The 27,771-nt window shown below is 52.0% G+C and overlaps 1 protein-coding gene across 8 annotated transcripts in view; it reads right to left on the reverse strand.

The window, feature by feature from the left end:
- Positions 1-5,167: 5,167 nt before the first annotated feature.
- The window catches only part of PAQR5 (progestin and adipoQ receptor family member 5), a 71,079-nt gene continuing 48,475 nt past the window's right edge, over positions 5,168-27,771 (reverse strand). For all 8 annotated transcript variants that reach the window (XM_055319725.1, XM_055319726.1, XM_055319727.1 and 5 more), the window contains 5 exons: positions 26,516-26,721; positions 21,859-21,985; positions 14,034-14,130; positions 12,083-12,224; positions 5,168-8,460 (listed from right to left, as the gene is read on the reverse strand). In XM_055319725.1, coding sequence (XP_055175700.1) covers positions 8,219-8,460; positions 12,083-12,224; positions 14,034-14,130; positions 21,859-21,985; positions 26,516-26,721 — 814 coding nt within the window. In that variant the 3' untranslated portion in view covers positions 5,168-8,218. The remainder of the gene's footprint in view (positions 8,461-12,082; positions 12,225-14,033; positions 14,131-21,858; positions 21,986-26,515; positions 26,722-27,771) is intronic.

The raw sequence follows: 27,771 nt of genomic DNA on the forward strand, positions 1-27,771 counted from the left end.
CCCAGGGCACCCATGAAGGCACCTGTCATGGGGACCCCTCATCTCCCCGCCCGCACCAAAGGAAGAGAAAGAGGAAGAGGGGATGATGCCCAGAGTAGGACCCCCCCCCCCCACCGCCTTCCACCCCAGGTCCTTTCTCTTGTGTCACTGACCCCTCTCTGGCCCCACCCTCCCTCCTATAAAGACCCTTCCACTTAGGGTCCTGGGAGCACTTCTCTGCTTGCTGGATGGGATGCTCCCCGATTCGCGAGTCAAGCCAAGATGATCTTTTCAATGACCCCGCTGAATTTTTGTGTGGCCACATACAGAGATGAACGGATGGAGTTTGGGCCTTGCCCTTGAAGAGCAATGGCCACAGCAGCTCTTTCCTAAAATGGACAGGTTCTACCCCACTTTGGCCCATCGCTCTCAAATCTGTGTATACATCTGTGTTCTCACGGGGCTCTAGGCCCATCTCCTTGCTGGACACCGGTGAAATGGACATAATTTAATATCCCTGGCCCATATTGTTCCACACAAGGATGGTCTTTCCTGATGCTTTTATGGTTTTTGTGTGTGTGTGTTTGTTCGTTTTTGTTTTTGTTTTTGTTTTTTTATGTATAGGCCTTTGAACCATCAGAAGTTTGTTGTTAAATGGCAGATTGGGATTTGTGTTATTTAGGAACTGGGTGTGGCTGCTGGCTACTTACCTCTTTTACCCTGCAGGCGGCCTTGGTCTCTCCTTTGGAACTCTTCTCACCAAGACCATCACCCCCCACCCCTACCTTACTTGACCTCTCAACAGCACTAAAAATATTGATTCCTCTTTTCCTATGCCTTCATCTTTTTTTCCTCCTAAGCTCCCTAAGCCCCTCTTTCTCAGAACTCATTTGTGAGGTGTTTTTTTTTTTGTTTTTGTTTTTGTTTTGTTTTGTTTTGCGGGGGTGTGTGTGTTGTTTTGTATTTTGTGCCTTAAATGTTGCAGCTTAGGGTTTTGACCTGGTCACTAGCTGAGGCCTCTCCTCAGGCACCCCCAGTCACTCTCCTCACTTCACATACCATTCAAATTTGTCCTTGTCCGCTCCAGACCTATATGTCCAATTGCCTTCTGGATTCTCCATGTGGGTGTCCCACAGGCACCTCATACCTACTGCACCCTAATTGCTTCCCCTGAACCTGCTACCCCACAGTGGATGGTATCACCATCTACCCAAGCCACCCAAGCCAAGGGTCCCAGGTACCATCTTGGACTTTTGCCTCTCTTTCTTTTCCAACCGTCCACTCACCACATCTTGAAAGTTCTACCTATTAAATAGCCTTCAAACCTCTCAATCCATTTCTCTCCATCCCCTTGGCTACTCACCATCTTGCAGTCTGGATGACTGCAACAGGAATCCAACAGGCTTCCCTGCTGCTACCCTCTGAACCTACTCATAAACCACAGATCTGGTCATGTCACTCCCCTGCTTCTAACACTGCAATAGCTCCCCATGGCGAGAGACACCCCCCACAGGGCTCTGAGGCTCTTCCTCTCCAAGCCCATCACTTGTCATGGCCCCCGGCACCCCTCCAACCACATTACCTCTCCGTGCCCCAGGCTCATGGAGCAGTCCCTCTGCTGGCAAGCTCTCCTCCCTGCCTTCCTCTGACAATGCCTCCTTACTCTCAGTTCTCAGCAGATCTGTCAGTGACCTGGCACTGGATGCTGGGCCCCTACTCTATACCACCCTCCTCGCCCCCCATCCACCCCGGTCCCCTGCACCTTCCCAGCACCTGTTGCTTTGTTCAGATTGGTCACCACTGTTCCTTTCTGTGCCCGCTACCAGCTTATCTCCACAGCCTCACTAGGTGGTGCTGTTGCACCCTGGCACCCAGCAACAGAGGCTCTTGTCAATGTTTGGAAGGAATCCATGCATCCAACCCAGCTGAGGATCCAGTTACATGGAGCCCCCAGCTCTTCTGGCCAGTTTTTTCTTCCTCGATTCTAATCATACTAAAGCTCTCTGGCTTATTCTCTTTATTTTATTTTTATTTTTATTTATTTGAGAGCGAGAGAGCACGTGCAAGCAGGGGGAGCGCCAGGCAGAGGGAGAGGGAGAAGCAGGCTTCTGCCAAGCAAGGACTCTGATGTGGGGCTCCATCTCAAGACCCAGGATCATGACCTGAGGCAAAGACTGACTGAGCCAGCTAGGTGCCCCTCTGGCATATTCTCTTAAAAGATAAAATTAAATTAAAAAATAATAATAAAAAATAAAATAAAAAAGGGAAAAAGAAAAGAAACAGGCATTTCATACCTAACACATTATCTCTTCCCCCAAAGGGTTCCCCAAAGCCAGTAAAAGATTTGCACTTTCGGGGATCCCTGGGTGGCTCAGCAGTTTGGTGCCTGCCTTTGGCCCAGGGCCTGATCCTGGAGTCCCGGGATGGAGTCCCACATCAGGCTCCCTGCATGGAGCTTCTCCCTCTGCCTGTGTCTCGGCCTCTCTCTCTCTCTCGCTCTGTGTCTCTCATGAATAAATAAAATCTTAAAAAAAAAAAAAAAAAAAGACTTGCACTTTCCCCTAGAATTAGATATCCAGACCACGGATAATGGTAGGAGACAGGAAGGTAGTATAACTGAGAGGCTTCTATTAAAGTCAGGCTGTGGAGGTATAATTTATGTCCAGTAAAATCCACCCTTTTTGGTTGTACCGTGTTAGTATTTGACAAACACAGCGGCCTGTAACCACTGCCACTATCAGATATATAATCCTCCCACCACTCCAAAGCGTTCTCTGTGCTGCCCCTTTGGGGTCACTTTCCTCTACCCCCAGCCCGTGGCAACCACTTTTCTGACTTCCTTAGAGTTTTAACTTTTCCAGAAGATCTCTTCTTTCGCTAAGCAAGATACTTTTGAGATTTAAGTGTGTGTTGCGCATATCAGTAACACGGTCCCTTCTTACTGCTGAGTGGTAATCCTTTGTATAATGCATGACAGTTTATCCACACTAGCTGATGGACATTTAAGTTGTTTCCACCTTTTGGCAATTATGGTATACTTTTTTTAAAAGATTTTATTTATTTACTCATGAGAGACACAGAGAGAGGCAGAGACATAGGCAGAGGGAGATGCAGGACTGGATCCCAGGACCCTGGGATCACTACCTGAGCCAAAGGCAGAGCTCAACCACTGAACCACCCAGGTACCCCAATTATAATTCTTTGCATAAAGGTCTTTAAGTAGATAGGGATTTTCATTTCTCTTGGGTGGGATTGCCGGTCTTTATTGTAAGTATGAATTTGACTTTATAAGAAACTGCCAAACTGGACTGGGAGAGTCCTATGCAAATCACAGGGGAGAGGCTGACACATCAGGAGATGCAAACCATAATTAACTCAGAACACTCAGCTATGTTAGTCCAGCTGTGGGACTCTTATAACCATGAGTGACCAGAAAGCTGCCAAAGCCCAGAGCATTTGAGGGAAGGTGGTAAAATGAAGACAGGATGCCCGTGGCACTTCAAACACCCTCAACACTCACCACTCTGGGAGCTCTGTCCCTGGCCCTGCTGTTCACTCACAGGCAGTGGCAGCACTGTCTCACATCTACAGGCCATGTGACTCTCCCCAGGCCATTTGAAAATGAATGACTGGATGTTAATGTTTTACATACTCAAAAAACAATAAAATCAGCAAGCTTGGGAGGGGGTGGAGAGGCTGTAAAATTGATACAAAAAGAAACAAATGATCTGAACCATATTTCAAATGAATAACCCACATAAAAGGGCCATAACTAACCCAAGTAATTTAGACTATTGAGACCATATGCCCTCAAGGCTCAAGACAAAAAGAACTTGAAACATTTATTGAATTCTAATTAGTAAGCCTTTTTGCAGACATGGGTTGGTAATTCTGAAATGACATTCTGTACATTCGAAGATTGAGAGAATAATACATTGTGGATAATGGGAGCCACCTTTCTCACTGTTGGAGAAGAGAATTATGTAAACATCAAAAGGGGGAAGGATAAAAAGTGCTCCAGCCAGACACCCTGGGAATACTTCATACTATTTGGCAACATTTTCCCAAATATGAAAAAAAAAAAAAAAGGTTGGACTAGACTCATGTTTCTTAAACTCCATTAAAAATCACTTGGGGGATCCCTGGGTGGCGCAGCGGTTTGGCGCCTGCCTTTGGCCCAGGGCGCGATCCTGGAGACCCGGGATCGAATCCCACATCGGGCTCCCGGTGCATGGAGCCTGCTTCTCCCTCTGCCTGTGTCTCTGCCTCTCTCTCTCTCTCTGTGTGTGTGACTATCATAAATTAAAAAAAAAAAAAAAAAAATTAAAAAAAAAATCACTTGGGACTTTTGATGAAAATTTAAAACTCCGGGACCTTTTCCTCCCAAGGAATGCCGCATCTGTCCATTTGGGTCTGACAATGTACATTTTGCATCATCAAACACATTTTTGAAAGGCTGGATTAAATTCCTTGTTCCATGCTCTAAAGGAGGCAAGAATTAAGCCAATTTTAGAAATCTGTTGCCCCGAGTGAAGATAAGGGCTGTGGCAATTCTCTCTTTGTCTGAAATACATATATTACATGTACCCATACAAGTACCACGAGGTCAGAGGTACTGCACAATCTCCCAGAAAGCACTCTCGGGAGAAATTCCAGAATTCTCAAAAGTCAAGTGATCCATACATTTTCTAGAGTTATATACATTTCAGGAATTAGTGGCTTGATTTCCATCCTTCCAACAGGACAACTGCCTACTGGTCATGGGGCCTTTGCACATATGCCATCTCAACCTGAAACACCTGCCCAGCAACATGCTCGCCGAGCAGGCCCTTTTTTGCCTATCAAGGCTCTCCTCAAATGTCAGCTTCTCAGAGTGGCTGTCCAATCTCACCTGCCGTGTCCTTCCCATTTCCATTTCTCCACTAGGCCTATTTCCTTTATAGGACTCACCACTATCTGAATTGATCTGTCTTTTCCTACTGACAATCAGCACATTGGCTCCACGCAGGAGGACAGGGTGGGTTTTCCTCACTTCTCTTATCCCCAATTCCTAAAACGGTGTTCATTCTATACATATCGGGTACAAAATAAATATTCACAGAATGATTTAGCAACACACTCGTGTACAGGAATCTATTTCTTATGATAATGAACATGTCTGCAGTGTGATGGGGGGAACATGACCAAATCAAGTGGGAAACAGGCCTTTATTATAATAAATTTTATTTTTTTTCTCCCACACAGTTTAAGAAAACCAGACATTAGTTAGATTGGAAGAACATCTGAGTTTGGAAATGGGTCTTTGCTTTTCGTCCTTGATGGATTGTTGGCTAGAAAATCAGAGACTGGCATTATCAACTAATATGTTATAAAGTGCTGTCATACTGGGTTAACAGGTGTTTCATATAGTGCCATATGAACACATCTGGGACACAATAGAGCCAAATGAAGTGTCTCGCCAACAGTTGTGACCACACGGGTCTCCTCCACCTCACCTTACCTCTCAGGTAAGCTCGGTTCCACATCAAGCACTCTTGAGAAAGACTGCTGCAGATCAGCTATTTAGATCACTTTGTACTCAGGTGGTTTCTAAAGCCTCCCACCTCTCATTCTAATCCACAGGGACAAATTCATTTCTCTCTAAAAACTGACCAGTGGAAAGTGTAATTCTAAGATGAGCAGAGGACGAGGAAGTGGACCACATGGCCTCATCCAAACATTCAAGTGTCACCACAACTGTGGCGTCTGGGAAATCTTGGAGCAGTGCTTCTCAAGCAAGGAGAGGAAGAAGAGGGACATCCCATGGGGAGTTTGTGGCCTCCCCGCCCCCCACAATCCCTTCTGAGGCAGTGCCGTGGTGAGCAGTTGCTACTAATGGGAGTATGACACATCTCCAGGTTGTATTGAGACACTCAAAAAACGCTGAGAGCTGCTACATGAAAAGACATCTTCCTGGTGAGGTCTTCAGCTCACCCACTGCCAGCCTTTTTGACTTTCTGGGATGGCTTAACCAAAACTATACCCATATTACACTTAATACTGAATGGTGATTAATATATTTGAACCCATTCTCAGTCAAACATCCAGAAGCTTCCAATCTGTACACTGGAAACTGTTATCAAATTTTAACTTGTAACACTGCCCAAAAAGTATACAATGGGACTAAATTTGCCAAACATATAAAAACAGTATGAAACTCCGGTCCTACTTTGTTACCATTTCTTTTCCATCATTAAGTATGATGAAAAAGCCACATAACCAAAAATTAAATAATCTAAAGGTCCTTCAAGTTAATCACCTATTATCTTTCAACTATTTCTGAGCCAAAGAACATTAATGCACTCTCTCTAAATAAGAGATATGTAAAAGCTCTGTGTTTTTGGCATTACTGGAAGAGGGTATTTAAACTTTGTACTTTTCAGCATAAAACTGCAGTTATAGCAAGATGAAATGGAAGCCCACAGACCCTGCTGGGGTAAAATTCCACTAACAACGTCAGATTGTTGCCAAAAACTAAATTTTGTCATGCAGCTGGCAATTAATGTACCAAAAATTTACCAGGCCATATAATTTTATCAGTCTACCTTCCCCAGAGGAAATAAACAGATAATAAAACTAATGAAATCATATTTCTTGACCACTCTCATCCAATATAAATTTTTACTTATCCTCAGAGGATTGGACGATGAGCTGTTCACAAGGCCATTCAAGTTTCTGGGCCAGTTAACTATAGAGGTGGCATTCTAAGATATGGGGGTGTTCCTGAGTCAGCAAAGAAGATCCTGCTTTGTGATGGACAACCCCTTAAGTCATTAGCAAATGCAGATCAGGGGTTAATGGGCCTCTGTTAAAAACTGTTTTGCATCAGCATTTCTGGACTCTCCGAAGAAAACACCACGAAACACTAAACTTTAACTCCCAATGCAACAGATGAGAAAACGTTCAGTTTTGTGCAGAGTAGAAAGCAGGGGATACATCCTTAGGTTGGTAAGGTGTGGAAAATTAGGTCAATCACAGCAAAGCCCATAGGCCCAGTGTCTCATGGAATTCATCACAAAGCATCTCTTCAAGTTTGGTCTGGGGCCCTTCTGCATTAGAATAACCTGGAGACTTGCTCAGATTTAGGGCAAATCTCTAAAGACCTACATTTTAAACTACGAATGCAGAATCCAGATTTGGCCTGGAAATCTGCTTTTGTCACAAACCCACCAAGTTCTTCTGATTCACAGTAAAGCTTGAGAATCACTACAGTTGACCAACCCGTTAGGAAGGCTTTTAGCACGCTCTGCACATGAACACTAAAATTTGCAGCATATTTGAAATGCTGAAGCAACATCAAATGTATAACAGCCCCAAATATGATTTAGAAGGTGACATGTCACTGATTTAGAAGGTGACAGATAAACATGGCTGACTGGGATTAACTCAGCCAGTTCCCACACATAACATATTTGAAAACCTGCACTACACAATACTGTGCAGCATCAAACTAGCAACAAGAAAACAGAACAAAACAGAACACGGACACCCAGCCATGTGGACTTTTAAGAAGATCCAAATCCATATGACAGGGGAATTGGCACTTTGAGGCAGAATGGATTTGTGGGAAAGAGGACTTTAACTTTCACCTCACTTTCATTCCCTTCACTAGGTGGAGAAAGGAAGAAGACTCCTCCCCGAATCAGGTCTCTTCATTCTGGGTGCCTCCCCAGTCTCTAGGGTTCCCATAGACCCAACTTCCTCCTATTCATGTTCTCTATGCTGATCTTTCTGGCTTATTCCCCTTCCACTGTGGACCTCTTGGGCAGAGGTTGTGCTGTGTGGAACTCATCAAATGAAGAAAGTTCCATTTTCAAAGGGTAATACTATAAGGGTAGTAAAGCTTCATTCAGCTGTTTAATAGCAAAGCTACAAGGGTGGTAGGCTTAATCCAACTGATTAAAGAGAACTGCAAAACCCATTTTAAATAAATTTAAAACTTAATGAAGTGTGAAGGATTTGCCCAAAAAGGACTTAATTGAGCCCATCTTCCCCTTTTAAAATCATAATACAGAATCAATGCACATCCAGAGAAATTTCCCCAAATACCTTATTGACATGAACCTACTCAAAAATTCCAAGACACACACCATTGTGAATATTTTAGACCTTGGCAAACTGGTACCATGCCACTGGCTTATAGTGGTTGGGATGTTGTAGCTTAATGTTGACATCTGGCATGAAAAGCTTATGGTCTGAATCATGTTTCTTTTTTATGTAATTCTGGCTCGGGAATCCGATACACAGCAGCTGAGAAATAAATTATGTTGATGAGGCTGAAGATGAGGCACAGAAGTATGGCTCCAGCTATCTGAGGGAAAGACAGGGGCCGGGAGTTGACCAGGAGCCAATCCTTCCTCAGAGTCTTGTCCAGAAGTATGGCTTCCATCTGCATGTAAGTGGCCAGGATCACACACACATGGAATAGCTGGTGACTGTGACCTAGGCAAACACAGAAAAGGCCACCAAGGTCAGCAATATAGACATGGACTGTTGATACTCTACTATGGCATGTAGGCTACACACATCATGCTGAATGCAAGAAGCCAAGCACAAGAGACCACTTGTCAGACTGATGTCAGATTCCATCTATATCAAGTATCCAGAAAAGACGAATTCTCAGACACAAGGTAGATTAGAGGTTGCTACACACAGGGGGTAGGAATCGGGATTAACAGTACTTGGGCATGAGAGGTCTTTCTGAGTGATGATAATGTTCTAGAACTCATTTATGGTGATGGTTGTCCAACTTGCTCAGTTTACTAAAAATATCACTGACTTGAATACTTGAAATTAGGGAATTATTTGGTATGTAAAGTAGGCCTCAATAAATTAAAATGCAGTGTGAGAAAACTTAAAAGGCCAGCCGAGATAGCCAAGTCCATGTTTCAGACAACTTCTCTGTCAGTCCCATTTTTCAGGTGAAGAGGTCTGGCATCACGTCCTGCCACAGTTCACCTCTTCAGAGCCGGGACTCATCAGCTCCCATCCTGACTTCAATGCCAAGGGAGACGCCAGCCAGACCTTCTGATGGCCACTTAGGAGGCAGTCCTCTCCCTCCTGCTGGTTAATCCCAGACGTGACCAGGAGCTCTTCCTCCCCATGACCTGCAGGACTCTGGTTGGGCAGCCTTTCGTACACAGAGGGGAGGAGCCAGCAGAGGGGGTGGGAGTGGGCAGGCAGGGGTGTGCTGAGTTGGTAGTGGTGAGAAAAGGAGTCCATTGCTCAGGGCCAAGGACTATTTGCGGAACAACCCTCAGAAACCAGAAGATGAACATGTGTAAGGGCTGAATTGTTCTCCCTCTCCTTGGTTCCCAAAGTTGAAGTCCCAACATCCCCCACACCCCGTCCCCACTGTACTTCAGAATGTGACCATATTTGGAGATAGGATCTTTTAAAAAGACAATTAAGTTAAAAGTTGGTCACTAGATTAGACCCGCTATGACTGGTGCCCTTGTAAGAAGAGGAGGTTAGAGCCTGGGCAGGCACATCCACAGAGGAAAGACCCTATGAGGAGAGACAGAGAAGACGGCCGTCTGCAAGCCAGGGAGAGAGGCCTCAGGAGAGCCCAACGCCACCTGCACCTACCGGCTGCCAAAATAATAAGAAAATACATTTCTTGTTTAAGCAACAACCCCCGGCCCCCTTCCAGTCTATGAGTCTTTGTTATGACAGTTCCAGCAAGGAATACAACACAAGAGTTAAAGAGGATTCTTGCAGTAAGAGAGAGAGAGAGAGAGAGAGAGAAGTAAGCATCGTACCCCCAGGACTTATCCCAGAGTAAGTGTTCAAAAGTGTCCCGGGAAGGGACCAGTCTGGCCACCTGCACTCCTGAGCAGAAACAGAGTCGGGAATGGGAGTGTGAGAGAGAGAGTCCTCTTGGGTGGGTGGCCAGTGAGCTCCCTACAGCAGGGAGCTGCCTGCACCCCAGGCTGCATCCCCAGGGAAGAAGGTGTGCCTGGACATGCCGCCCCTGCCTCACTCAGGCCAGACTCGGGGCCTGTGTAGGATTGCCACATCCACTTGTGATGCAGCCAAGTGGCTTCTTGTCCAGCAGAGAGCCCTGCTCTCCAAGGGCACATATCCAAGCAGAGAGAGGTGACTAGCCGAGCTCCCCAAGGCTCAAACCTGTCTCCATTAGGGCAGGAGATAAAGACAGAAAGTGCCAGGAGCATGAGATGTATCTGCAGTGTGGCTACAGCAAGAAGAGTGATTTCAGCACTGTGGCCCGATAGGAATGTGGAGGAGCTTCCTGTGGGCCAACGCTCACCAGTCAGCATGTGGGCTGGAGGCGTGGGGAGAGGTAGGCCCATGTCTGGCAGACTCCATTACTGTAGGGCGGAGAAGTTTCCTAACCCCTTGTTGATGATCTGTCATTAACAACGTCTGGCGAACATTCCCCCATATAGGTGTCTTTCTACTCTGGGACCCCCAGGCCCAAGAGGATGGGACTAAAGGTGAATGAATGAGACACTATTAAGAAACCAGGGGGGAGCACTATTAAGAAACCGGGTGGCTCAGTCTCGTAAGCCTCTGCCTTCGGCTCAGGTCATGATCCCTGGGTCCTGGGACTGAGCCTGGCATTGGCATCAGACACCCTGCTCAGCAGGGAGCCCACTTCTCCCTCTGCTCCTACCCCCTCTTGTACTCTCTCTCACTCTGTCAAATAAATAAATAAAACCTTTAAAAAAAGAAAGAGGGATACCTGGGTGGCTCACTCGGTTGAGCGCCTGCCTTCCGCCTAGGGCACGATCCTGGAATCTCAGGATCGAGTCCCACCTCAGGCTCCCTGTATGGAGCCTGCTTCTCCCTCTGCCTGTGTCTCTGCCTCTCTCTCTCTCTGTCTCTCATGAATAAATAAATAAAATCTTTTTTAAAAGATTAGGAAGGAAGGGAGGGAGGGAGAGAGAAAGACCAGGGAGTTGGCAAAACAAGGCACAAGCTACCTTTCCCGCAGCCCCAGCCTTTGTCTACAATCACCTCTACCTCATCCGGGCGGGGCCAGGGAGGTGGGTGCGGTTCCTGTAGGCAGCTTCCAGTTCCTCTGCCCTGTCTCCCTCCCTGTTTTGGAAACTGCCCTATAAGCATGTTGGTCTTTATAATCCCTTCCGGTAAGAGAGAGTAAGTGAAGGAGATGCACTTGGACAGAGCCAAGAAAGCAAGTCTGGCCACCTCTTAGGTGGGAGGAGATGGAAAATCACTGGGCCAAATGGCCTTGGGGAGAACCAAGGTCCCTGCCCACCACACAGGCACAAGGACTGACCCCTGGATGCCCAGGATAGCTTATCTAGGGCCCACTCATCCCCAGGACCCATCAGGCTCACCCAAAGTGGCCCAGGGCTACCTCCTCCAGCCAGTGCCCACCCCACTTCCCTAGTGGGGGTGGGAGTGGATCTCTCCCAGCAGGTGGAAGTCCCTGGGTTCTCATGGCCCCTCCCCGCCACATCACTTCTTTACCTGCAGTGGGGCTCAGCTTCCCCTGGAGCCTCACACAGCCTGGGTAAGGCTGCGCCCCATGCCCCAGGCTTCTGCTTTGGGATGTCTGGGGCGGGGCCTGAGAATCTGCATGTTCCCAGATGATGCTGAAACTGGCAGTCTCGGGGCCACACCTGAGAACCATCGCTCTCCTAAGACTCTGGCCCCATTGCACCCACCTGAACAAGGCAAGACACTCTCCCCCCTCCTTAGCATGGCCCTGCCATCTGGTGGCCTCAGAGCCAATTGTACTTTGTCCCGTTCCCTCCAGGGCTGCCCTCAGTGTCCATTTAATAATGGCATTTCATGTTCTGGCTAACAATGGGGTCCCCAGTCCCTGTAACCCACAGGAATGCTTAGAATCCTAGATGCACCTGCTCTCCATCCTCCCCCCCATCCTCCAGTGCCATTTGCTGGCTACAGACATCCTGCCTCCACTTGCACTGCGCCCCAACAGGCTCCTGTGGAAGAGTTCCTCTCCTTGCCCCTGCATCCCCTTCACACCGCACACACTGGTGTCAGGGACGGGGTCGGGGGTGGGCCTCTCTGGGTTGGAGGACGACAGGGTACAGGGCCACCACGCACTCACCGATGTAGTCAAAGCGTCCAGGGGCCAGGCGCTCTGGCAGGTGCGCAGAGTAGAGGAAAGAGGCCAGGAGGGTCATGGCCGTGTGCTTCTGGTGGTACAAGACAGCTTCGTTCTGTGCGCTCTCCCCGGGGACCAGGAACAGCTGCAGGCATTTAGAGAAACATTGGGTCTTGAGGGGAGGCCCTGTCCCCTCCTATCACCAGGAGACATCTCTGAGCACGTGTATGGATACCACAGGCCAAGGCCCTCACCTCCTTGGGTTTGTGGCTTAGAAAGGGAGCTTTCGGGGACGGTGTGAGCAGAATTCCCATTCTGACTGCGATCATTTGAGACCCAAGGCAACTATATTTTAATCTTCCAAATGCTCATAAAGCCTTTTGGGTTATTTAGTTACCAAAACAAAGGAAGGAAAAGAAAAACCCTATTAGATCTATTGGTACTCTATTGTCTAGGGGTAAAATAGAAGTGGTCTATTCACCCTTGAAGTCACTGCTGACCAGAGCATCACTGAGTCTCAGGTTCCTAATTAGGGCTTTAAGGCCTAGAAATCCCTGGAAGGCCTTCTGAGTCATCAAAATGTATTAATTACGGCCATTATGCTGTTTGTGAGTTAAGTATAGTTTTTGTATTGTTGTTATGAATAGCAACAGCTGGTGCCACTTACCTAGGGCACTGGGCCAGCCCCTACCCTTGCGTGATTTCATCAGAGCCTCAACAATTACCTGGGGCAGACTCTAGTTCTCCGTTTTGCAGATGAGGAAGCCGGGCCAGAGGGTGATGTGCAAACCACTAATGAGCAGCGAAGTTAGGATCTGGGTCCAGGCAGGCTGATTCCAGAACCTGGGTGCTCATCAGCATGGCCCTTCAGGATCAGACCGCCCCTCCCCACCGCCCACCGTCCGCTGCAGCGAGTGCCAGGAGCACACCGCGTTTGTGAGAACCCAGACCTCTGCTCTGCGATCTGGTGGCACGTGGGATGGGCTCTGCTCTCTGCTCTGGTGTCCTCTGTGTGTTCTGTGTCCTCGAGGAAGGAGTCCAGGGACTCTCCCCAGGCCCACACAGGTGGAGCCAGCTCTGGCCCTCCTCTTCCATCCCTGCCTCATGCATCAAACCTCAGGCTGGGAGGGCAACTCTACTCAGTGGGTGCAGGCTCTATGCCAGGCATTGCTGAGACTTCAGATCTGTGGGTTTGATGAGCCCCCCCTCCATCCCCCAGTGCAGGAGGGGATGTCAGCCTCATTTCCAGATGAGGAAACTGAGGCTCAGAGAGGTTATGTGCATTGTCTAAGGTCACACAGCCAGTGAGCAGTGGGACTGGGATTTAAACTCAGGTCCATCTGATTTGAGAGCGCCTGGACTCCCCCTTCTTGTATCCCTCCTATACCCTCTTCTTTCGTGTTCTCTGTCTAATCCCCATCTATCCTTAAGACCTTCATTGATACTTTTTTCTTTGCTACTAGTATGTTAATTAATGAGAACACATAACATGCATTTACTGGACACTTACCAGCAGCTGGCATTTTCTATGTTCCCCTCATGTAATCCTCCCCACAACCTGACAGAGGGAGGCTTTATTACTGTGCCCATTGTACAGATAAGGGAAAACAAGGCACAGAGATTGTACCTAGCTTGGCCAAAGTCCTGCTTTGAGTACGTATTAGAGATTTGCCTCCAGAGCCTACTCTCCTGGTGCCTCTCCCCTGCCCAGCCCTCCAGGATTCCTTCTGAGCGCCCAGTCGGTGCTGGCCATTGAGGCATCTCTTATGGTTTGTCAGGGCTTCTGTGTTCCTACTGTCTCCTAACTACTCTGCACGTGCTATTAAGGGAGCCCCCGGGTCTCGACTCCGTGACTTGCAGTGACCACCACGGTGCTCTGACCCCCAGCAGCTCAGGACACAACAGATTCCCTGGTGGTGCCAGCAGGAGAGAAAAGCCAGAGCCAGGCCCTTACCCTGTAGAAGATGGGGAGGGAGTCCCACGTGTAGGGATAAGCAAAGGCGAGGACGCGAAGCACCTTACAGAGCCCGGGTTTCTGGATTTCAAGAAACCTAAATCAGGAAGGGCAAGGGGAGAAGAAGTGGGAATGGAGACAGTGTCAGTAAATTACATACGTGCGCAGACGTTATGAAGAGCAGAGGGCAGGTCAACGGAAGGCAAGTGTTTTGTGCAACCTCCTCCTGAGGCCGGCGGCTTGTCCACCGGCCCGTGCATCACTCCCACCCCGACAGCAGCAGGTGGAAAGGTCTCGGGGGTGGCCATCTCCTGGGGCCACAGCACAAGAAGCAGTGGTGTCCAACGAAGCCAAGGAGGACCGGGCTGGAAAAGCCCTTCGAGAAGCAAGTTCTAAACTGATAAAGAGCCTTTCGAAGTCCAGTAACAACAGGATGGGGAGACGCATGGGGCGTGTGGGGCATGTGGGGCATCGGTGCCTCCCCCCAGCCCCCATTTAGGCTCCTGGGCCCAGCACGTCTGTGAAGGACGAGATGTCTAACTAGTTGGAGCTGCCCAGGTGATTGCTGTGCAGAAGCCCTTGCTTCCAGTAAGCGTTAAACTACTTGGAGAGCTTTCTGGAATCCTTGGGACCACACACAAGGGACACCGGCCTGGGGAAACCTAGTAAATGTGGCCTTTCTCCCCCTCTTTCTCCTCAACACCCTGACCTGCCTCTGGTCCAAAGACGGAGCCAACATTAAACTGAGTGGTGCCGGGGATCCCTGGGTGGCCCAGCGGTTTGGTGCCTGCCTCCGGCCCAGGGTGCGATCCTGGAGTCCCAGGATCAAGTCCCACGTCGGGCTTCCAGCATGGAGCCTGCCTCTCCCTCTGCCTGTGACTCTGCCTCTCTCTCTAGGTCTATCATAAATAAATAAAATATTTAATAAAATAAAATAAATAAAATAAAATAAACTGAGTGGTGCCGACTGTGGCAGAGACAGTAGGGCCTCCCGGATGGAGCGCGATGGGCCTCGGCTGGCTGGGGCCTCCAGCCGGGGCAGGCCTGGCAGCCTGGGGTGTGGGCAGCACAGATGGCACAGGCGGGGTACCAGGAGGACGTGAGAGGTCAGAGAGAGTCTCCACAGTCCCTGAGCCAGGTTCAGTGGTGGAGGCTCAGGACCCCAGAGGCCGTCCAGGCAGGGGGGCAGGGCAGGCCCCGCACCACTACCAGGGGGTACTGTGGGAGGGCCAGGTCCTCCCTTGGTGCCCACAGGGCTGCAGCGCGAGGCCAGAGGCCCCCACAAGGGTGGCGAGCAGAGTCGGGGCGCAAAGGCTGGTGGGGGGGCCATTCTGGGGCAGGCAGCGGAGGCACCTGGGCCCTCTCGGCCCTGATGGTCCCCCACCCCTCAACTTGCTCTCCCACGGGGATGGGTCTGTGTCCCACCACTGCTCCAACCCCAACCCAGTGGCCCAGACTCCCTGTCCCAGCCCACAGCCCACCCTTTCCTCCACCAACCACCACCCGTGGCTCCACAGCCCAGGCCCTTTGCCTTTGGCCACATCACTCCTGTCCCCACAGTCGGGGCAGTCACCTGACTACCAAGTCCTCTGCTCCATGTACCCTTTGGTGTGGAACATGGCAGATGTTCCCACATCGGCCCCTGAGCAGTCAGGGCACCCCAAGACCCCCTAGCCTGGTGTGTCGTGCCCAGCCCTCAGCACAGCCAAGTGGAGGGTCCCTGCTCCAGAGTAAGAGGCACCCGCTGTGGGCCCTGAGAAGCCCTGCTCAGCCTCCAGTGATAAGCTCAACTTCTCTCATGTCCGCATGTGTCTCCTTTCCTGGCCTGTCCTAAGTCAGACAAGCACATGGCAGGCACTGGGTAGAGAAGGAAGAGAAGCTCAAGGAAAAGGAGGAAGAGAAATAAGGGACTTCAATGTATCATCCCCCTGAATGAGACCCCCCCTGCCCCGGCCTGGGAGTAAACCACCAACCCTGGGAGAGGTGAGGCGGCACCGCGCCACGATGCCCATGCTGTGTCTGGCCTGGACAGCCTGGGTCTGAATCCTGCCTCCGCCCTTCGTGAACATGTGGCCCCCACAGGTTATATAACCCCTGTGCACCTCCAAGGCCTCACGTGGGACACCAGGACGATGGCTGTACCCCTCAAGGGTCTGGTGCAAGGATCTGATGAAACAAGACTTGCCAGGAGCTTACTCACATCACAGAGGCACACTCGCTACGTGGCAGCTTTTAGTAAAATGTGTGCAGCGGGATTTGTTCTGTCCCCTTCCCCACCTTACAGCTATGCTGTGCCGGAAAACAGGAATAGGAGGGAACGGACAGGTTCTGGGTGACTTGCCCCAAGTCCGATGAGCCGAGAAGAGGCAAAGCTAGGATTTACACTCAGGGCCATCCGGTTTCCAAGTTTCAGACCCCGACCCCTTCAGCAGGCTGAGCAGGCCTCGGACCACTACCCAGCCTTCATCCTTGCCCGAACCCCCTCTGCCCTGGGGAGCAAATGGGACACACTCCCGCTGCCCCCACAGCCAGAGCCCGTCTCAACACCTTCACAGCCTACCCTGGCCAACCCAGTCCAACCACAAGCCCGCTCCCTCCTTCCCCATGCACTGCCGCCGCCTATCCTTCCTGGGTTAGGAGAGGCTCTCCATGAAAACACGCTCTTTCTGTGACCACTTACACAGGAAGAAAGCTGGCTCTGGCTGGCGAGGGCCATCCCCCAAACCATGGATTTCCTGTGACTTGAGACAACATTTCGCCCGGCCTGATAAAGTGCTTCCCCAGGGGCAAACGAACCAGCCTCTCCATCTGCAAAGCCGAGTCTACAGGGAAAAAAAGGAGAAACAGCAGAACAGAAGAGAGACAGCAACAGAGAAATAAAAGGCAGAAGGAGCAGCAGCCACAGAGAGGGGCCTCCCCCTACCGAGGTGCAATTCCACGGGTAGCCACAGGATGTCGCCCCAGCCAGAGAGTCCGGGAAGGAGGGGTGGGAGCCGCGGAATCCTCCAAAGCACGGATGCCCCCGAGTCTCCAAAGCCCCACCTGGTACGACAGTCCCTGCACCGCAGAGCGGAGAGACCAGTTTACAGGGAGTCAAGCCTCGTCCGCCTAGAACCAGGTTGGCAGGAAACACTGGATTTGGGCAGAAGCCTCCACCAGGAGAGGGTCGATGCGGTACCAGTCTGTTCAAAAACCTGATAAATCGTGTTGCAACAAAGCCAGCAGGATTTGCAAGCAAATTCTGGAACCAGTGCTTGAAACTAGTGAGCCTGTGGAAACATTCTACTGCAGAGAGGCGAGTGTGTGTGGTGTGCAGAGAGGTGTGGGTGTGGTGTGCCTGTGTGGTTATGGCTGTTTTATTGTGTGGGTGACACTGCAGGAATGTGGGCATTTCCACATGCTGGTCCCTGGCGCTACTCAGTAGCACCGTCAGGTGGCTGAGCCCTGCAGCCTCTAGAAGTGCCAGAGCCACTGCGAGCCTCCAGCTGTGTCCAGCTCTGACCTCCAAACCCTCGTCCTGTCACTCTGAATTGCCACAGCACCTCTGCCACAGCATGGCTCTCACGGTGCAGCTCGCTTTCCACCTAGGATGGAAATTCACTTCTCTCCCTCACCACACTGACCACAGGGCATTTCACTGAGCAAGTATTTGTCAAAAAAAAGAACAACAAAACAACAACAACAACAACAACAACAAAACAACCAAAATACAAAAATCCCTCCACAAAACAAAAAACGAACACAAAAAACAACTGTTGGCCGCCTTGCATGGGTGAATAAAGAGCCTACGTGACTTGCGATGTACAGGAAACTCTGAGTGACTAATGTCCCTAAGGGATTAAGGACCCCTTTGTAGGTTCTGGGTGGCCAGCAAGAGGAGCAGGCCAGGTCTCCGTCATCCCACCTTGCTCCGGGAGCCACAGAAAGGTCATGCATTCTCTCATCTCCCTTCTCAAATGCTACACAAGGAGAAAGCAGTTTTCTGGAACATTCATTTGAACTAGATTCTACAATAATAAGGACCAAAAAACCAGTCAAGGGAGACCATGGTTCTCTATGTAGAAATTCACCTTAAGGACACGTACAGTAATGGAATGAATGCCACTTAGATCATGGGGTTTGTGGGCTGCTTCTTGCTCTGGGCAGGTTCTCTGTCACTCCCAGCCACGCCATGGACTGATGGACCAGGAGGCAGGGGCAGAGGGAGGCTTGGGGGAGAAGGAAGGCAAGGAGAGAAATCATGGGAAAGATTCTGAAGCCCTGGCATCGTAGAACAAACCAGAGACAACCCAGAGATCTCTTCTCGGATGCCCTAAGATGTGGATACTGAAGCCAGAGGCCTCACAGCAAGCCCCTGAAATCCGGGACTCCGGGGGGCCTGGCCCTCCCCTCCACCTGCTTCTCCTGCAGTGAATCGAGGCCAAATCCCTCCCTGTGCAGGAACCATCTTTCTCGCTCTTCAGACACTGAAGATGAAGAAGGGAATGAAAACATGAAGGGGAAGAGGACCAGGCAAGATGGGAACCTGGAGAGCCCTCGGATGGGACACCCTACTCCGCCACCTCTGGCCCTGTTCCTCCAGCCCCCACGCCAGCAGCCGTTAACACACCTGGAAGCCCCTCAGCTCGGAAGCGGAGCCCATGGAATGTCCTCCCACAGAGACTCCTGGCCTTCAGGAGCCAGTGGTGACAGGTCCACAGTAGGACACACGAGCACTGCTGGAGATCCTCTCTCCTCCTCCCGCGGTGCACGCTCTGAAGCCCCTTGCTGCCTCCCAGGGCCATCTGCTCCAGCTCCCTCACCCCGTCCAGGCTGTTTGCTCTGTCCAAAAGGCCCTTCCCTCCTCCCAGCTAAAATACTCAGTCCTAGCACCACTTTGCAGAACTCTGTGTATCCAAGTGGGTGTCATTTTACATTATCATTATTTGTATATGTTACGTTCTGTAATGCTATACTCTAAATGCCATATCCTCTGGCCTTGAGAGGAAACGATGACTCCACCTGGGCTTTTACGAGGTCTGCCAGCTGCTTCGACTACTGCCCTGGGTGCTTTCTTGGGGCAAGGGCTGTGCCTCTCTCCCCCTGGTATTCCCAGATCTTAACATGACGCCTGGAGTATTATGGGCATTTAAGGAATGCCGAGTGATTGGTTGGTTGGTTGGTTGGTTGGTTAGTTGGTTGGTTGGATGAATGGATGAGTGAGTGGGTGAGTACCTAAATGGATGGGTAGGCAGATGTGTGGGAGGATGGATGGGTGGGTGGATGGGTGAATGAGTAGATGGGTGAATGGTTGGGTAGGTAGATGGGTGAATGGGTAGGTAGATGGATGGATGGGTAAGGGGATGGTGGATGGATGGATGGATGGATGAGTAGATGGGTGAATGGTTGGGTAGGTAGATGGGTGAATGGGTAGGTAGATGGATAGATGGGTAGGGGGATGGTGGATGGATGGATGGATGGATGGATGAGTAGATGGGTGAATGGTTGGGTAGGTAGATGGGTGAATGGGTAGGTAGATGGATAGATGGGTGGGGGGATGGTGGATGGATGGATGGATGGATGGATGAGTAGATGGGTGAATGGTTGGGTAGGTAGATAGGTGAATGGGTAGGTAGATGGAGAGATGGGTAGGGGGATGGTGGATGGATGGATGGATGGATGGATGGGTGAATGAGTAGATGGGTGAATGGGTAGGTAGATGGATAGATGGGTGGGGGGATGGTAGATGGATGGATGGATGGATGGATGGATGGATGAGTGGTGTGTGGGCAGGGACATGGTGAATGAGGAGGTAGATGGATGAGTGGTTGGATAGAAGGACGGATGTGCCCCAGAAGTAAACAGAAATAATCCATTTCACTGACAAGGGAGTAGCCTCCAAACGTAGGCATCAAGAGATTCCTGACCAGCCTGCTCTGCCAAGCAAGTCTGTCCAAAGGTAACAGGCATGCCACATCCAGAAGACCTATTGATTATTAACCAAGGATAGATTTCTGGCTAGAAGAAAACAGTCTACCCTGGTAGCTTATAGGTGACTCAGGAAGTTCTAACAAAAAAAAAAAAAAAAAAAGAAAAGAAAAAGAAAAGGCAGCAGATTTGCATTGAGGGTTCCTAGGAAAACAGTCCTGGATCATGAACCGAGGCCGTTTCTTCAACCCTGAGGGAGCCTTCAATGCCGCCTCAGCCCACAGTGCTCACCTCTCTCCAATCCTAAATTCCAAACAGCACAGCTACACAGCCCAGCAGGAGCTAAGCAACAGGATCATGACTCATGCAGGGGCCAGAGCTAGGTGTGTCCACACAGCTGGGCCCCGTGCCTCTGGGGCATGCCTCGTCTCTCCTGGGCTGTTGCTGGCATCCTGACTACTTTTCTGTGTGTGTTACGCCTTGTCTCACCCCGAGCATGGACCCACCCCCTCCTCTCCTTCACCCGTGCAGCCCTTGAAGCTCCAGAAAGAGTTTCCAATCGACGGAGTCCTTGAGGAAGCAGGGTGGAGACAAGAATAAGCCTGTGACATCTGATTCTATCCCAACAGGCAGATCCTATGTTTTTTGGGGGGCTTTTGGAGGGCTCTGCATTTCCACGGAGAGGGAAGAGAGTTCACCCTCCACTCCCACCCCCAGGCTTGTTTTCGTGGGATGAACAAGCCCTAGTGTTGACACTGAGCCTAGAAAGGAGACTCTCTCCCACGCAAGGCATCTCCACGCTTCCAACCTGTCTCAAGACAGGCATGTGGAAGACGAGTTGGGGCAAATATTCTTGATGCTCTTTAATAATCTATCCTTCCATTTTTTAAAGAGAACCGGTTTGTCAAGTTTGTGAAACTTGCCTATATTCGGTCCCACGGCACCCAAGTGTCACCCTAGGGAAAGGTGGAGCCATGGTCACCTCAGAGAAGTTACAGAAGCTCCCCTCCCGCTCCCTTTCTTCCCAGGGAGGGGACAGTGGACAGCTGCCAGGAATAGTAATTCTCTGAGTTCAATGGGGTTCAGTGGGGAGATTCCAACTGGCTCCCTGGAATGGAGACGGGGGCACAGGATTGGGTGCAACCTGCCAGCCTCCCCATGGGCCCTTTCCTAAGCCACCCCGAGAGCTCCCAGCCCCAGGGAGCACCCAGCACCCAAGCACCAACCAGACGGGGGTGTCACCCCAATACCACCATTTGAGAGGTTTCCTAAATCATTTAGGGAAGCAGAAACGTGGGCGGTTTGTTTTTACAAAGAGCTGAGTCAACTAGTCATTAGCCCCAAAACAATGTCTCTTGTGTTAACACTCCAATGAGCTTTCTTGAGTGAAAGGGGGACACCAGAGTGACTCAGAGCTGGTGACGTGGGTGAGACTCACAGCCATGGAGGCTCCCCGGGGGACGCGGCAGCCACCCGAATATCATCCACCAGTGAGAGCTCGAGTGTCTAAGAGGCAGGCCCACGCAGTCACTGTTAGCAGGTTGCCTGTTGACCGCCTCTGGGCCAGGTGTTCCAGGCATGTTACCTGCAACCCTTGCCTCCCTCTCTCAAGGCAGGTAGATGTGTTGGCCCCATGTCACAGATGAGCAAACTGAGGTTCAAGAAGGATGAATAAGCGACCTGCCCAGCTGCATCATTTGCAGGACCCAGTACAGAATGAAATCATGGGCACCCCCCTTGTTCCAAACTCAGTAAGAACTTCAAGACAGTGACAGCAGAGTGGTAAGGCAAGTGTGAAGTCTCCTCAAACGCCCAGGACTGGTCCCATAAAGCGGGTCTGGGCCTGAGCTCCAGGCCCCCGAGCACCCCTTCCATGGAGCGTCCTCTCCCACCCCGCTGAGGCACAGCGGCCAGGTACCTGGAGTAGCAGGAGAGGCCGGTGCTGATGATGGTGTTCAGCACGGCCAGGGTCACGTAGTAGTCATGGAAGGTGGTGTGCACCATCACGTCCGGGATCGAATAGGCCGAGTAGGCGATGGCTGAGCCTGCGGAGGCAAAACCAGCTTTGGGCCAGAAGGCAGGACGCAGCAGAGCCCGGACCTCTGGGGAGGACCCCAGCAGCAGCCTCACGGCCCAAGAGCATCCTTGCTGGTGCCACGGCCTCTCCCAGAACGCGCGCCCTTTCTTCTCCACTACCCTGATCCTACCCCGAGAATTCAGTTTGAGCCTGGCCCTGCTCCCAGAGCTTTACACACTCACATAATCTTAAGAATCACCCTCTAACATAAACCCCCGCACTTCTCCTCCTTTACAGATGACGACAAAGAGGCACAGAGAGGTTTAGCAACCCACCTGGCGGGCACACAGCTAGAAAGCGGCGAAGCCAAGCTTCCGCCTGAGGCAGTTCAGAGACAGTCCCCCCCCTTTTAACCCCAAGCTCTCGTCCATGATGACACTTCAGGGTGTTCAGCTTTTCTGAGCGTGCACAGGTCACCTGCCGCTGACACGGGGTGCCCCTTGGGGAAAGACGGACATGGCAGGGAGGGAGGGCCCTTGCCAAGGCCAGGAGGTGGATGGTTACTGGGGGGCTCGAGGGACTGGCCAGTTGAGAGTCAGGTGTAAGAGGCTAGCCCTGGTGTTTCACTGTGTCAGGTCTGGAAGTTTGTGACAGGAGGGCCACCTAAGGGCCCCTGGGAGACCCGTCTGCTGCAGCTTTTATATGAAAGAATAGGGTAGATCCCGGTCCTTTTCAAAGCAGCCAGGTGTGTCCAGGGGCCTGTACCAGAAGGCCTCTCCAGTTACCCTTACCAGGTCTCCACTGGGAGAGGGAGCCACAGGCCTGTCAACCCAAGGCCTCAGGGGTCAGCCCTACGGTCACCTGTTATTCCAAAGACATAAAGAAAGCTGGAATCCTAACTCAAGGCTGAGGCAGGCCTCAGCCTTGCAAGTTCAAGCTCTGCCTCTGACCTCACTTGACAGATGGAGCCTGGTGCAGCCAAGTGGCATTCCCAAGGTCACACAGGCAGAAAGAGCCAAAGGTCGGCAGGCTGCCTGTGGGATTTCAGCTGGGAAATCACCCCCTCCTGGGGGACCAACTCTTCCTCAGCCTGGTAGGAGTGGGAGGTTCTCAATCTGGACTAGGATGCGTTCTCTCTGTGTATGCTGGCTGCGGCCAAGGTGCACACCCCGCTTGGCAGGCCATGCAAGAGCAGAGGGAGCCTCAGACCCTGCCCGAAACTGCCCGAAACTGCAGTGGGAAGCGAAATGACTTCTAGTAAGAAATACACACTTGGTCTTCTGCACTGTTTCTGGCACAGAGCTCCTAAAACCCCTGGAATTTCCTAAGCCTGAGAGCCGGGAAGGTGTCTTTTGTTAACAAGGTGACTTTTGAGAAGCACTTAAGGATGGGGGCCTGGTTGTCAGGAGAACAGAGGGTTGCTAAAGGGTTGGGACTTTTTTCTTTCTTTTTTTTAAAAGATTTTATTTATTTATTCATGAGAGAGACAGAGTCTCCCTGCAGGGAGCCCCATGCAGGACTCCATCCCAGGACGCCGGGATCATGATCTGAGCCAAAGGCAGACGCTCAACCACTGAGCCACTCAGGTGCTCCAGGAGTTGAAACTTTCAATCCCACACCCCTGACCTCTGGGAGGGGAGAGGGCCAGAGGCTGCATCAACTGCCAATAGCCAATGACTTCATCAATCACCACTAATGAAGTCTCCATAAAAACCCAAAAAGAGAGGTTCAGAGAGCTTCTGGGTTGGAGGCCACATGGTGTTTGGGGAGGGCATGGTCTTGTGGGACTGAGCCCTTAACCTGTGGGAAGTGATGCCATCCCCAGGTGGATGGTGTCAGAAATGAGTGGAACTGTAGGGCACCCAGTTGGTGCCGGGGAACTGCTCGGTGGTGTGGGGAACCGTCCCCCACCCACACACGTCGTAATTGGTGCTCAGACCCCTGTAGAGGGCTTCCCAGTGAGCAGGAATAGAGGCAGCTTTGGATTCCAGGCTAGGGAAAGCTAACAGCCTCTTTGAGGCAATAGGGAGCCATGGAAGGTTTTTGAGTGAATGATGAAGACGGCCAAAACCTAGTGAAAATGCACAGGATGGCCCGGGGCGGGGGGTGGGGTGGGGGGAGGAACAGCTGGCAACGAGGGAGGAAGTGGGAGCTGATGCCACCTGCAGGGAACCGCGGGTTTCCACTGGGTACAAGTGAGAACAGGAAGGAGGGGTGGCTGCAGACGGAGGGGTGGGGGGTCTGGGCTGGAAGCCCTGAACACCCCCATGCCAGGCACTAGGCCACCGGCTAGAAAACCCAATGTGAAGGACCAGGGTCCCGTCCTCAGGAAGCCATTCTGAGTGAGGAGCAGAAATGAAGGGATGATGGGCAAGCCTGGGGCCCAAAGCTTCGTGGAGGGGGTCCTGGTCTGGGGGTCCCACCCGTGGGAGGGAAAAAGTAAGTTCTCAGGTAAGGGCATGTGGGAGGGTACCAGACACTGAGGAGCGCTGACAAAGGCGGAGAGCCAGGGATGGGAAAGGACACAGTTCAGGGCGGCAGCTGACCCCCGGGGCTTTGGTTCGAACCCCAGCTCTGCCGTTTACAAGCTGCGAGGCCTGGGTAGCTTACCTTCATGCTGCCTCATTATTCCCACCTGCAGTGCAGGGATAACAACTGCCCCCATCCCAGGGGCTGATGTCAGGGTTGAGGACGCGATCGTGGTCAAGAGCTACCCTCTGAGGCTTACCAAGTGCCGGGCACTGGGCTGCGTGCTCCACGTGCAAAACTCACTCCAACTTCACGTCCTCCTATGAGGAGGCTATGATGCCAATTTTGTGGATGAGAGGACTGGGGCTTAGGGAGGTTAAGGAACTTGCCCAAGGTTCAGGTGGTCTCGGCAGCTGACGAGCACTGCATTATGCCGCCCCTCGTGATGTGCATCAGGTGCTGTCGGGTGGTGACTCCCAAATGCCTGCTCTTACCATGAGTCTGGGCAAGTGATGTAAGACTGAGGAAGCCTCTAGACTAAGGAGTTTGAATTTCACCTGGGGTAACTGAGAATCCCGAAGGGTCTTATGTGGTAGGGGAGCCATGGTTAGAAGATGCTGGAGAAGCCTCCCCAGGGAGTGGGGGGTGGGTGGGAGGGGCAGGAGGTGGAGAGGAGGCTGTTGTAATGGTGCAGGGGAGTGGCAGGAGGGTCTGAGTGAAGCCCATGCAGGGGAGCGATCTGAAGAATACAGGGAAGAGAGCCACCCGAATGCGTGGACAGGACGGTAGGGGCATGAGAGGGAGGGGAACCCGAGGGCTACTTATAGATTCTGACTTGAGAGACCATGTAGGGGTGGCACACTAGCTGGGGAGACACTGCAGGAGGCGGAGTGGATGTGCACGGTGGGGGTGGGAGGATGGAATGTGGACTGTCTTGGTCCCAGGGCTGGATGCAGCATGGACCTCAGGCTAGAGGTAAGCTAGAGACGGGTCTGGGAGTGCCTGGTCCAGGGGTGTCAGGGGATGGCGTGGGATCACCCCAAGAACACACAAGGCCGGACCACACAAGAACAGCGGCTGGAGGGCTGATTCTGAGGGGAGCCAGCAGGAGAGAATGAGAACCCGGACGGGCAGGAGGTGAACCGGGAGTGACATGACAGGGACCAGAGAAAGGGAGGCGGTCTGGGGAGCACTGAGGGACCCCTGCATCAGAGGCTGGCGAGAGCGCCCAGAAGAGAAGCCCTTGTGGCTGCATGGGTCGCGCAGGCTGGGCCCCAACAGCCACGCTGTAGTCAGTGGTGAGGACTGGACAGCAGAGCACTGAGCAGTGGGAGGGGACACGGTAACGCCTCTGTGTGTGTGTGTGTGTGTGTGTGTGTGTGTGTGTGGCCTGCAAAGGGAGGGAGGGGAGGAAATGAGGGAGGCAGACTCCGCACGGACACACTCTTGGACCAGGGGAGACAGGGCCTCTGCTTTCATACCCGCAGCAGGAGCGGGAGGCAGAGGAGGCCAGAGCCGGGATACTTGCGGACAAACAGATGCCCACGAGACGGGGCCACAAGGAGGGGACTCCGTAGTTGGAGGGAAAACCCTGAGGAGGCTCAGGTGTCAACCCTCAGCCTCGCCTGCTTTGGGCTCACCCCTCTGTTCCATGGTACTTGGAGCAAACAAACTCAGCCTCTCGACAAGTGGGGTTCGGGGCCCCCTTCTCTGCCCGGCAGGACAGAAACCAGCACTGATGTGCAGGGCTGGCTCACCCCGGCCTATGACGGCAGATTGTTAAGTTCTCCGAGATCTCGCAGGCAGATCACAGGGGTCTCGGTCCCCATCCAGGGGCGGCGGCGTCCCCCTGGTGGCTGGCACCTGGTCGTGGTGGCAGCCTGCACGCCGCACGGGCCGGCCCAGCCCACAGATCAGGGCCTTTGCCACCCCCCCCACCGCTCCCCAGAATCTGTTAACATCTGCCAGCACCCCGGGGGACAGGTTGGTCACAAAACGCTCATCAGGAGCCTGGATGGGGCACAGGCAGTGACTTCTAAGCCCATCAAAGCGTCCCGGGGGACGGGGGCAGACGCAGGGCCCCACATACCCAGGCTGAAGAGGTTGACGGCCCCGTAGTCCAGGAAGTAGCAGATGTGCCGGGCGTTCCTGGACATGGAGCTGAAGGTGTGTGCACAGCTGGACGCAAGGGGGTACACGCAGCTGGTGCCCATGTACACGAACAGCGGCCAGGAGTAGCTGTCGTTCTGGATGTCTGTCACGTACAAGGCGGTCACAAACCTCCACACGAAGAACCTGGAACACAACGCGGCCCGCTCGACCTCCGTGGCTGGGGGCTCCTCTTGTACACCTCACGGGACCATCTGCTGCCTTCCACTCCCCTGGGATGACTGACCCCGTGTGTTCTCATTTTGCTGAAATGCTACGAGCGAGGGAGGGTGACGGGGATCCCTTCTCGGTTGGAAATGGGCAGAAGGAGAAGAGGAGAGCCTTTGGACTTAGCCAGTACCATCCGCCCCCCACCTTGCAACGACAGGATCTCCCTCACAGCCTCTTGCCTAAGGGATCCTTCAGGCTCAGCTTGCATAAGTCCCGGGATGGGGAGCTCACCACCTCTCAAGGCAGCTCTGCATGTGGAAAGTTCTTCACTGAGCTGATACCTGGTCTCCCGGGGACATATCTCCGTGTGATGGGTCCCAGCTCTCCTCGACAGGACCATAGGAAACTAGCCCATCGAATACCTAAGGCAGTCTTCATAACCCCTCCCACCTCTTTGAACCTTACACCAAATAACGCCATTGCATTCAACCACTCCCCAGAACATCCATATGTGGCTTGGTCACCATCCCTGTGGTTCGTCTATGTCCCCTTGCAGGAAGGTTCCTCAAACAGATGCAACCTTCCGGGGCCGGGGTGCCTGAGGGTGGGTGCCTGAGAGTCTAGAAGACAACAGGATGTTTTCTCTCTCCTCTCCACGCTATTCCTCCCCTGACGCTGCAATCGCCTTTCTGATTGGCCTGGTCCCAGGCTGCATCTCCACCGAGTCTTGATCTCTGGGTCCACCCCCACGCAGAGCCACAAGACCATTCTGCACCGCATCTGCCTCACCCATGACCCAGGCAAGGTGGGCCTGGCTGCAGAGCTGCTCACTCCCACAAACCAACTGCTCCTAGAAAACCAGCCCCTCCGTCCACGGGCTTTCCCGAGGAAGGAGACTGCAAAGCTTTTCCCACAGGAACCCAAGGAGCATCCCTCCATCTTCTGGCTACACTTACGATCTTTTTCCTCCTGTCTCAGCAAAAACAGAGCTGAAGCTATTTGCTCTTGTTAAAACCTAGCATCTCT

Source organism: Nyctereutes procyonoides, unplaced genomic scaffold (assembly GCF_905146905.1).
Source record: "Nyctereutes procyonoides isolate TBG_1078 unplaced genomic scaffold, NYPRO_anot_genome, whole genome shotgun sequence".
Classification (NCBI taxonomy): Eukaryota; Metazoa; Chordata; class Mammalia; order Carnivora; family Canidae; genus Nyctereutes; species Nyctereutes procyonoides.